We start from the raw sequence: 11,696 nt of genomic DNA, 5'->3' as shown, positions 1-11,696 counted from the left end.
GTAAGGAGGTAGATAAAGGGATGGGTAGAGGGGTGGGTAGATGAATACATAGGCATGTGGCAAGGTAGATGATGGATTAGCAATTGCATCTGGGGGTGGATGGACACGTATGCGGTAGAGGACTGGGCAGAGAAATCAATGGGCAGATGATAAACTGACCAAAAGCCCAGCCAGACTTTGGGGTGGGAAGGGTGCCTGCTCCCTAGGGCGGGGCGGGGGGCTGGTGGGCGTGGCCAAGGCAACTCGCTCAGCTCAAGGCTCCCACTCCAAACCTCCCTGGAGCCTGGTGGACAGCCACTGGCATTCCTGGGTCCCCAAGGGGGAAGTTCCTCTCTAGCTGTGCCCTGCCCCCTTCATCTTAGCTCCACAGGGGACTTCGGCCCAGAAACTGCCTCCTTCCCATAAGCCCCATGCCTCGGCCCACCCAGCCTCAGGGGAGAGTGGAGGGGGCAGCTGAGTTCTGTGACTATGGCCTGAGGGACCTCATTCCTCTTGGACAAGGGGATGGGGGCTCCTGGCTCCGGGCAGCCAGTCCCACCTCTCAGCTCCCAGGCCCCAGCTGGCAGGCATTTGTTCTGCATTCTGCTCCGTGATCACAGCTCTGCCAGGGTTAACCCCTGCGTTCCTGTGCACAGCCTCAGGGGAAGGAGGGGGACCACAGGACATTGGGGGAGGAGGAAACCATGGAAAATGGGGATTGCCCATCCCTACGTCCTTCCTAGGGATGCCCAGACCCTCCCGTTCTCCCATTTTCCAGAGGGAAAAACTGAGTTGATCCTTAAATGAAGAGTGGAGCCAGGAACAGGAACGCAGCCTACCTGGAGAGGTACTCCTATCCGGAAACGGGGGATGAGAGCGCCTCTCAGCCTCAGTTTACCCATCTGGAAAGTGGGGCACAGAATTCCTGACTCACAGGTTGCCTCACGGTGAGCTAACAGACAAGTGTCTGACGCATAGTAGGAAGGTCCCCTGCCCACCCCCGGACCAGAGCTAAAGAGGACGGAGTGAGGGTGTGGCAGGGTGTAACCATTTTTGTTAAGGCCACTTTCTTAGCTGTTTCTCTGGGGCTCACAGGAAGTAGTAGATACCCACAAGTAGCCAATATCTGCACTGGAATTGTGCCCATTTTATAGACAAGAAACTTGAGGCTCAGAGAGGCTCAGTGCCTTGCCCACGGTCACACAATGGCTGGGAAGCCAATGGCCAGCATTTGGGTGCTGAGCCTCTGGCATCTCAGCAAACCCTTCCTTTGCCAGCCACTCTGAGGACCCTCTGACTAGAGTGACATGTAATGTATTGTCTAACCAGATCACCTTTGAGAGTGAAAGGAAGTGCTATTAATATTTCGCTGGGACAGTAGGCATCATCTGGAACTGTACTGAGCAAACCAGGAAGTACGGACATCCTGCCGCAGCGAGCGGCTTTGGGCAAGTCACTTAATTTCTCTGCAAAAGGGACACGGTGGCAGGCAGTGCAGACCCGATGGGGCGCTCATGAGGATTAAATGTGGTGACGCATAGAGGAGGCTGTAGGGCCAGGTAGGCATTGATGCTCAACATATGCTGGTATTACTACTGCTATTAGTAGTCCCTGCTTCTGTCACCGTCCTCCCAGTCCATTCTGTGCTCACGCAAGGGCTTTCAAACGCACACCTGCCCTAGCCGGTTTGGCTCAGTGGATAGAGCGTCAGCCTGCAGACCGAAAGGTCCCGGGTTCGATTATGGTCAAGGGCACGTACCTGGGTTGCAGGCTCCTCCCCAGCCTGGGACCTGGTCAGGGTGAGTGCAGGAGGCAACCAATCGATGTGTTTCTCTCACATGGATATTTCTCTCCGTCTTTCCTTCTCTCTTCCACTCTCTAAAAAGCAATGGAAAAATATCCTCGGGTGAGGATTTAAAAAAAAAAAAAAAAACCGCACACCTGATCACGCTGCCTGCTGGTCCGATCCCTGCCTCAGTGAGGGAGGCGTTAACCCCTCAGACCTGGCCCAGTTTCTCTCCCAGCCCCTGACTGTGCCCACCACCACTGGTCCCTGCCTCTCAGGCACAGCCCCCCTCCTCCCTCACCCTGCTCTTCGGCACCTCTGGGACTATCCCCGATCCTTCCTGAGACAAAGCCTGACCCCAGGGAAAGAGCTCACAGACTGGAGCCTCAGTCGTACCCCTGTGCCACTTGAGCAAGTGCTGGAGTTCTTCGTGCCTCGGTTTCCCCATTTTCCAGTTGTGCAAGTAACCCTCTCCCCTGGTGGCCAGCAGGAGGATTCAGGAAGACAATGAAAAAGCCCAGCACTCTGCACACACCCGTCTCTGTCTCCTCCACCCTCCACCTGTGGGTACACAGGGCTCCTCGTCCCCAGCCAGGTCGGTCGGTGCTCAGACCACTTCCTCCAGCCACGCCTGCCTCCTTCCTGGGGATCCTTGGCTGGCGCTCTCTCCTGCCAGGTGTGTGGGCACCTCCACTGCCCTTCCCTTTGCCCATGTATCCCTTGCAGTTTAACTCAGTATTGCCTCTTCTGGTGACCTCAGTGTCCTCTCCTGAGAGCCTGGTGGGGTCTCTGTGCAAGGACAGCGCCCAGGACTTCCTTGAAGCTCACAGTCCCGAGCAGCAGCAGAGGGGAACACAAAAAAAAACATGAAGCGGGAGTCAGAGATCTCTCCCTCCTTGAGGATAGCACGGGGCCCTGTGCACAGCAGACCCCCTGACCTCAGGGGCCGGGGAGGGTGCTCAGTCCAGCTTTCTGACCCATCCATCTGGGGTGTGATCTCATTTACCTGCTCAGCCAGCCTCCCAGGTGCTGACAGGGCAGAGCCCTTAGTAACAGCAGCTGATGCCGCCTGCCTGCTTTTATCATCCCATTTTACAGGTAGGGAAACAAAGGCTCAGAAGAGGTCAGTCACGGCCCGGGCAGAATAGGAAGGCGCGCCGCTGGGTTTCAGGGTCCATGTTATTGAGACCACCCCACCAGACCACACCCCTCTCTGGCCTGCATGGCCTGTCCCCAGTCTGGCTCAAGTCCGTGCCCTGGCACCTGTGGGGCCTCTATAGGATTGAAAGGAATGGGAGAAAGGGAGTGGCCACCCCAGCTGGTAGAACTCAAGGCCTAAGCTGGTCTCTGGCATTCAAGGCCTCCGAGGTCAGGCATCCCGGCTCCCCCAACGCCCGCAGGAAGTGGCTGGAGAGCCCAGGAGGGAGTCGCCTAGGGCAGAGTGCCCCTGGGTCACGCACAGAGCGGCAGGGAGGGCTTGGCTGCAGACGACCCGAGTTGGCCAGCCCGGACAACCCGCACATTCCCCGGCTCCTCCTGCCGGGACGGCTGGCCTGGCGCCCCCGCCACTCCCCCTCCAGCTCTGGCCGCCGCTGGGGCGGCGTGCTGGGTGCCCGGGAGGGGCCCCGAGGGGGCCGGCCCCGCCCGCGGGCGGGAGGAGGGAGCGGGAGGAGGGCGCGCGCCCACACCCCGCCCCCGCCCGGGAGCCAGCCGGAGGAGCCCGCAGCCAGGGCGGCGCAGACCGGCCCAGCGACTCGCCCCAGCTGCGCGCCGGGACGCGCCGCCGCCACCGCCACCGCCACCGCCGTCGCTGCCACCGCGTCCGCTCCCGCCCGCAGCCCCAGGGCGCGGAGAGAAGGTAACCGCGAGCCGGCCCGCAGGTCCCCGGGCCCCGGGTGGGCGGGACGCGGCGGGGGGACCCGGCGCCCCGAGACTCTGCACCCTCCTAGGCTCTCCGGGCCGGGGCGGGGGCGGGCGCCCGGGTGCCACCAGGAAGGCCTGGAGCGCTGGGCATGGGGCAGCGCGGGGACACTGCACATTTGGGGTGGTTTAGCCGTGTTCCCGGCTGGAGGAGAGGGGCAGAGATTTGGGGGGAACGGCGCACGGGGTGGCAGGAGGAGGGGGCGAGCAGAGAGAGGGCCGTCTAAGCGCCTTCCTGCCTGGGAAGGGAAGGGACGGGGAGGGGGCCGTGTGTCGGAATGCCGGGCTCCTCGAGGCCGGCGCGGAGAGCGGGAAACGGGGGGAGCGCCGGGGAGATGGACGGAGCACCCTGCCCCCTCCCCAACCGCTGCATTCCAGGCCGAGCAGCGGATGAGGTCATCCCGTCCGGTTCCCCTCCGGCCAAGCAGCCCCGGCAGCCGGCTGTCCCCTTCCCACCCCCGGGAGCGACCCTCCGCCTTCTAGCCGCTGCCCCGGAGGCATGTTTTATGTCTGAAGTCTTCCCGGACCTCCAGGCCCGCTGCCCTCGAGGTACTCTGCCCCGGTCCCCACCGCGCCAGCCCCGCGGAGTCTGAAGCCCGCCGTCTAGACGGGGAAGCTGGCTCCGGGAGGCCCAGGGGCCGACCTGGGGGCGCCCGCGGCACGGAACGCGCGGGGACGGCACCAGGTCTGTGGGTGTCGGCCCGCAGCCTCCCCCTCGCCCAGGGAGGACTGACTTGGCTCTAACTTGGGGTGGTGGGGCTAGAAGCGACTCCCCTACACACACACACACACACACACACACACACACACACACACTTCGCTCCCAGCCCGGGTCCCCGCTGAGACTTCAGACAGCTTGCTACTCTTTTCTGGCCTCAGTTTCCACGTCTCTCCACCTAGAAACGGATGGCCTTTGAGAAGCCAACCTCCCTCCTACCCCCCACCTCCCCACCCCCAACCCCGGAGTTTGCCCCCTATTCCAGGGGCCCTAACCCAGATAGGGTCCCGCCGTCCATCGGCTGGCGTGGCGTCACCCAGCAGGGAGGGGGCTGGTGCACGCGCCTGGCCTCCAGGATGCGAGGTAGCGCGGCTGGCCGACCCCGCAGCCTGGTGACTCTTAGGTGAGCGCCCGAGTGCGGAGTGCGGCCGCCCCCGAGCTCGCCTCTGCCGCCCCCGCATCCAGACGCGCTCCGGGCCTCCTTCAACCACATGTGTCTCCACAGCGGCCCCTATTGGCCGCTCCTGATACACGGTCCCTGCCTGGGGCCTCAAACCTTGTCTTTGCGGTCATTACCACCATTGAGTAACCTCCTACCATGTGCTTGGGCCTGACTCTCCTCTGTAGGAGATTCCTGGGACCCCGAGGCTGCGTGGTGACCAGTCTTGCCTGAATGTATAGAACTGAGCCGCCTGCCTCCCAGACATGCCCTTCCCAGGCTGGGGGGCTGGCCAGGGTCTCCTCCAACCCTCCCTCACACCCCGGGAGTCTCCACCCCTCCCCTGGCACTTAACTGCTGATGTTGGTTGAATCCTGGGAAGCTCCCAGCCACTCCGCTTTTTCTGCTCTGTGGCCCCGGGCAAGCTAATTCCCTTCTGGATCTTGTTTCTTCATCTGTGAAATGGATGTTGTGACCCTTAGCAGGTAGTATTCCAAGGCTCGTGAAGGCAGGTAGGACTTGTACCAGGACACCCAGAGCCCTGCTTACTCCCGGGCCAGGCGGGGCACCCCAAGTGCCAGCAATGCCATGTGGTCAGCATCGAGTGCCGAACAGCTGCCACCACGAGTCCCCAGAATGAGAGAAGTCAGTATAAGGATGTTGGGTCTGAACCTAGAGCGACCCTGGCCCAGTGTCTGGGTTTGATTGCTACCCCTCCCCCTCTTACAGCGCTCCCGGGAGGGGCCGGCCTCAGGGCTGTTGTTTTCCACGTGGGAAAAACAGCTCCCCAGTATCAGTGTCCTGCCCTTGGCCCACAGCATGGCAGGGTCTCCCTACTGCAGTGGCAGGAGGGGCCCAGAGGCATTGGGAGGTGGGGTCATCACAAGATTAGGGGACAGGCTGGTCTCCCAAGTAAGTCACAGTGGCCACGGGGGTTTGGCGGGAGCCCCTTTGGCTGAGAGGAGCAGCTGCCTCAAGAAGCCAGGAAGGCCCTCGCCGGTTTGGCTCAGTGGATAGAGCGTCGGCCTGCGGACTGAAGGGTCCCAGGTTCGATTCCGGTCACGGGCACATGCTCGGGTTGTGGACTCGATCCCCAGTAGGGGTCATGCAGGAGGCAGCCAGTCAATGATTCTCTCTCATCATTGATGTTTCTCTCTCTCTCTTTCTCTCCCTCTTCCTTCCTTTCTGAAATCAATAACAATATATTTAAAGAAAGAAAGAAGCCAGGAAGCTGTGGGGGGCTAGGAGAGAAGTGGCTGTGGCCACGTAGCAGACACAGTAACCCCTCCACACGACATTTCAGGATGATCCCCCCACCCCAGTTTCTTCTTCCAGACATTCATCCCTCGTCTGCAGAGCAGGCAAACCTGGCCTGTGCCATGTCCCTGCCCTGTGACCTTGGCCAAGCCCCTGCCCTCGAACCCCGGCCCTCCCTGTGAGGTGGGCTGACCCTTAGCTCTCGGGGCTGTTGGAGAATCAGATGACATCACGTAATGGTTGGCCAACTGCAGCGGGCCTCACAGCCACAGCAAACATTCCACGCGGGCTTCTTGGTGCCAGGGGTGCCAGGGAAAGGGATGATTCAGAACACCCCCCCCCCCAGGGGAGGAGTTAGGGTTGGGGGAGGATCAGATGGTGGGAAGGAAAGAGAATGTAGTCCGAAAACAAAGCAAGCTTTGTTTTATGGCCGCCTTTGTTTTTATCTTGTTATTTAACCTATTTTGAATTTCAAATAACATTCAAAGGGCAGTATTGAGATTTTTATGCTTGGAGGTGGCAGCAAAGTTGGAAGAAAAAAAAAAAGTTGAGACTCAGATCTAGGTGTTCTTGCTAAAGATTATTATCAGCTTTTGTCAGCTGAGGTCCCAGGCACCTGGAGGTAAGTGACTTGCCCAAGGACGCATGGTGAGGCCACTGAATTCCCCACGTACCCTCACTCGGAAGGGGTGATCTTGTAGCACGAAGGTTATCCTGTGGCACAAAGATCTGATTAAACCGGTATTGGTTTAGCACTTGCCACGTGCAGAGACCAAGCTGGGTGCTGGGAAGGAGGAAGGCCGGAAAAGCCAGACAGGTGCCCCACCCTCCGCGTGTGCTGCCAACCTGGGGAGACAAGACCGGGCTCCGGGAGCCCGTCAAAGGCTCTGTGAGTCAGAGGCTCCGAGTTCAAGTCTCGACTGGCTCTCTTCATGTGACCTTGAGCAAGCGTGGCCTTCTCTGGGCCCCAGGAAGACGGAGGTGGGACCAGAGGCCCCTGGGTGCCCGTCAGCCGGCACCTTCTAAGATCCTAGCAGGGACAGGGTCGGACCGAGAGGAGTCCCGAGAAGACTGGGGCTGTGGTGAGATCCGGAGGGGAGGCAGTGGGCAAGGAGTCCTAGCTTTGGGCGCCAGCTGAGCTTTTCCTAAACTCGTTCCCTGGTGACAAGGCTCCGACATCACTGTGACAAACGATGACAGAGTCCCTTCCTGCCGGCCTCCTCCGCGCCTCGGGCCGGCAGGAGACATCTGGAAAAAGCCACGTTTGAGCACAGGATCCTTCTCTCAGGAAGCACCTTGAAGGCGGAGGGTCCTTCGGAACCTCCGCGTGGGCTGTTTACACGGCCATTCACAAAGGCTCTGCCGGGCACCCCCCCTCCCGGCCCCTCGGACTGGCAGACAATTGAACCTGCAGAGAAGGGAGGTGCCTTGCTCAACCTGCCCGCGGGAGGCAGTGTGGCTTGGGGTTCAAGGGATCTGGGTTGAGGGGGCCCCGCGTCACCATTTCCTCCCGCGTAGCCTCGGGTAAGTCACTTCACTTCGTTGGCTTCGTTTCTCCCCTCTACTGTAGCGCCCCCTCAGGGCAGCTGAGTGAGTTAAATGCGCGATGAACATGTCGTGGGCACGTAGTAGGTGCTTCATAAATGGGCCCTGTGGAACGGCCATACACACTGTACGTGTACAGCTCTGTGAGCTTTGGTGCTCCCAGTCCATACCTGCTCCAAGGCAACCCCAGCCCTGATGTCTGTCTCGGTTCAGTTTGGCCTGCGCTTCAGTTTCCTGTCCGCGGACGCCCCCGTGTGTCCTCCTCTGTGTGTGTCAGCACTTTGTTGGGGCTCCCCACCCCTGTTGTCGGCTGTCAGCGTATTCTCTTTGGCGTTCCTTTTTTTTTAATATATTTTATTGATTTTTTACAGAGAGGGAGAGGGATAGAGAGCTAGAAACGTCGATGAGAGAGAAACATCGATCAGCTGCCTCCTGCACACTTCCTACTGGGATGTGCCCGCAACCAAGGTACATGCCCTTGACCGGAATCGAACCCGGGACCTTTCAGTCCGCAGGCCGACGCTCTATCCACTGAGCCAAACCGGTCAGGGCTCTTTGGCGTTTCTTATTTGGCCCAGGGTCCCCAGGCCCACCATCCCCTTTCTCTCTTTCTCTCAGGTCTCCAGCTGGGCGGGAGAGGGGCTGTCCACAAGGCGTGCCTACCCTGTTCTTGGACAGAACATCTGCACGGGGCCAGGAGCCAGGCCTCAGGGAGAGACCGGCCATGGGCCCCCCACAGCCTCAGCATTTGGGGGCCGCACCTTAGGAAAACAGGAGCAGCCTCCGTCCACCCCTGACACCGAGAAGGAGGGAACTGCCACGGACCCCCCGCCCGTCCCAGGCCCCGGCTGGGCATGGACCAGCACCTGTGACCTGCCAGAGCTGATGCCGGGCCCCCAGGGGGCCGGAGGAGCGCCCACCATGAGCCTGGGCAAGCTCTCACCCGTGGGCTGGGTGTCCAGCTCGCACGGGAAGAGGCGGCTGACTGCAGACATGATCAGCCCGCCACTCGGGGACTTCCGGCACACCATGCACGTGGGCCGAGGCGGGGACGTCTTTGGCGACACCTCCTTCCTCAGCAACCACGGGGGCAGCTCGGGGGGCACCCACCGTTCACCCCGCAGCTTCCTGGCCAAGAAGCTACAGCAGGTGCGCAGAGTCGGGGTGCTGCCCCGGCGGATAGCTTCCCCGCCGTCAGCCTCGCCTGCTCCGCCCGCCGTCTCCCCCATCATCAAGAACGCCATCTCCCTGCCCCAGCTCAACCAGGCCGCCTACGACAGCCTCGTGGTGAGCAAGCTCAGCTTCAACAGCAGCCCTGCCGGCTCCGCGGACGGCCACTCCAGTTACGGTGAGCACCTGGGTGATTTGCCCGTTTTTCCGATGCTGAGACCCAGAGGGTTGAATGGTTCAACAAGCCTCCCAGGGAGCTCTTTTCCCCATAGCAGTTTGGTATCACCATGGAGGTCAGGCCCAAAACCCCAGACCGTGGAGGGGGAGGGGTCAGAGGGTGGGAACCAGCCCACTCCCCAAAATACACAGACAAATCTGGACAACCACTCACATGGACAGAAGCCAGAGGCCCTCCCTGCCCTGGTGGGGAGGGAGGGAGAGGCAGGCGCTGTCTTGGTGCCCCTGGACAGCTCACCTGGGAACCAGCGTTCTGGTTCCTGCTGCCACCTAGTGGCCATTCCCTGCCCTGCAGCCTTCCCCCACCACCAGCGGTTACCTCCTGTGCTCCCCAGGTGGGTCTCTGCTCAGAACCCCGCTGAGGGCTGGAGCCAGGGGCTGGACTTCTGGAGGGCATCTTTTGGGTCTGTGACTTCTAGGCAGTCAGACCCTGGCTGCTGGTTTCATCACTGTGACCAGCCCACATTCGGTGGGTCCACCTTCAGCCATCAGCCACATGTCAGGAGAGCAGGGGCATGGCCAAGTTCACAGTGGGAACTGAGACTGAGGGGGATCTGAGCCCCAGGCTGGGTTCTACCGCATCAGACTGTGGCCCCCGTCAAGCCCTTCCCCTCTGAGCCTCACCTTCTTCATCTGCAAAATGGGGGTGAGGATTATGTCCGTTGTCAGCTTCCAGGGTCACATGAGAGACTACTGGGATCCCTGTACTGGAAAGGTGGGAGGAACTGAGTCCAGATCGGGGAGAGACTTGCTAGAGAGGGCGCGGAGCAAGCTGGGGTTGGTCCTGGCTCTCCCCTCCCCAGTTGCTGGTCAGGGACCCCAGCTCTGACCCCGCTTCCCATTTCCTTTCTAGGTCTGGACTCTGGGTTCTGCACTATCTCCCGCGTGGCTCGCCCGGAAAAGCCTCGTGACCGAGACCATGACAGTGCCTTCCCCTCTGAACCTGAGCTTCGCCGCTCTGACTCCCTCCAGTCCTTCCGCCTGGACCTCGACCTTGGGCCGTCTCTCCTCAGTGAGCTGCTGGGGGTCATGAGCCTCTCAGAAGGCTCTGCAGCTGAGACTCCAGCCCCAGCCCCTGCTGCAACCCCCCCAGCCGCTGCTGCAACCCCCCCAGCCGCTGCTGCAAGTCCCCCAGCCGCTGCCGCAAGCCCCCCAGCCCCTGCCTCAAGCCCTCCACCCCGTGGACGCTGCCCCAATGGGGTAACTGCTGGGTTTGGCCCAGTGGCTGAGGCGAGGGCCAGCCCCCTGGGAGAGTGTCCCCGTGCACCTGCTGACATGGCCCCTGGCAGGCACTGGGGAGCCGGCTGGAGTGGCAGCCGGGGCAGCCGCCACTACACGGAGATGGATGCTCGGCAGGAGCTGGTGAAGGTGCTGCCCCAGGGCCGGGCCTCTTGGGAGAGCCTGGATGAGGAGTGGGGGGCACCCCAGGCAGGCAGTCGGGCCCCTGTGCCCAGCACGGTGCAAGCAAACACCTTCGCGTTCGCCGATGCCGAGGAGGACGACGAGGTCAAGGTGTGAGCAGCTGAGCGTGGGCTCAGGGACCCCGCCCAGCCTCAGACCACTCACTGCCCAGGAAGAGCCCAGGTGCAGAGCTCGCCCTCACGACACCTGGGTCCTGCCGATGATGGACGGAGAACCTAAGTTGCCCCAAACCCTCCACGCCTCTGCTGGACAGACATGGGAGGAAGGCCAGGCCTGTTCTGGGACCTGGGTGTTCCGAGGGCCCTGCCGGGCTGACCTGCTTCCCCCCCCCCCCGCTGCCACTCCGGACCCGGACCCGGTGGCCTTGCCTCCGGCCCCGCCCCCACTGGCTGGAGGGCCAGCCTCACAGTGCGGCCTTTGTGCTGGGGAAGCTGTCCTTGCTGGGTGGGGGGTAGGGAGCATACCACACAGGGCCTCTGTCTCCTCCCAAAGGGACCGCCTGCCCGGCTCATCCTGGAGCTTCCCCAACATGCCCACCCCAAACCCCACTTGTCCCTGAAGCCTCGAGGTAAAATCAGGTGTGACCCCACCTTCCTGTGCACCCCAGACCTGCCTCCGGGTCCTGATTAAAAAGCTTTTTGATACGCGGTGTCCCGCGCGATGTGTGGGGACCTGGGAGTACGGTGTCAGCTCCACGTGCTTCCACACCCTCAGCATTGGGTCTGGAAGCCAAGGACCCCTCAGGGCCCCCAGCGCGCGGAGGGGCCACGAGGGTAATGAGTAACCAGCTGGAAGGAATGTTCCTGAGATAAGAGCCCCAGGTGGGAGCCCTTATCTGAGTTCCGGGAACAGCCCCTGGCCCAGGTGCCTGGATCAGTACCCGCCTCCAATCCCACACGGCAGCTTGGCACTTGCCCAGGTGATAACAGGGGCCAGGTAGGCGGGAGTGGGTGCTCAGAGGTGTTTGGAAGTGTGTCCCAACTCCGACTTGGCAGTCCTGTGCCCTTGTGCCTCAGTTTCCTCCTCTGTATCATTAAAATGCATGGGGAACACTAACCAGTTTCTGCCTCAGAAAGACTGGATAAAGGTGGATTCTATTTTTTTTTTTAATATGGTATTCTCTTATTTTTTAAATTTTTTATTGATTTTTTTTTTTGAGAGAGGAAGGGAGAGGGATAGAGAGAAACATCCAATTGGCTGCCTCTTGCACGCCCCCTACTGGG

At 61.1% G+C, this 11,696-nt stretch overlaps 1 protein-coding gene across 2 annotated transcripts; it reads left to right on the top strand.

Moving 5' to 3' along the window:
- Window positions 1-3,290: 3,290 nt before the first annotated feature.
- CDC42EP1 (CDC42 effector protein 1) lies at window positions 3,291-11,118 on the top strand. Of its 2 annotated transcripts, none has more exons than XM_079773572.1 (3): window positions 3,291-3,623; window positions 8,263-8,992; window positions 9,905-11,118. In XM_079773572.1, exons 2-3 carry the CDS (start codon window positions 8,530-8,532, stop codon window positions 10,567-10,569), a joined length of 1,128 nt encoding a protein of 375 aa, XP_079629698.1. In that variant the 5' UTR covers window positions 3,291-3,623; window positions 8,263-8,529; the 3' UTR covers window positions 10,570-11,118. The 2 variants fall into 2 exon arrangements, with proteins under 2 accessions (XP_079629698.1, XP_079629699.1); XM_079773573.1 differs by lacking the exon at window positions 3,291-3,623 and adding an exon at window positions 3,668-4,234.
- The last annotated feature ends 578 nt before the right edge of the window (window positions 11,119-11,696 follow it).

This window comes from Cnephaeus nilssonii (assembly GCF_951640355.1).
Source record: "Cnephaeus nilssonii genome assembly, chromosome: 6".
NCBI lineage: Eukaryota > Metazoa > Chordata > Mammalia > Chiroptera > Vespertilionidae > Cnephaeus > Cnephaeus nilssonii.
The sequence above is the reverse complement of the archived record's forward strand: the minus strand, read 5'-3'. Positions and strand labels throughout refer to the sequence as shown.

Coding starts and splice junctions, on each gene's coding strand:
- CDC42EP1 (XM_079773572.1), top strand. CDS start 8,530: ATGCCGGGCCCCCAGGGGGCCGGAGGAGCGCCCACCATGAGCCTGGGC. Junction 8,993..9,904: donor GGACGGCCACTCCAGTTACG/GTGAGCACCTGG, acceptor TTTCCTTTCTAG/GTCTGGACTCTGGGTTCTGC.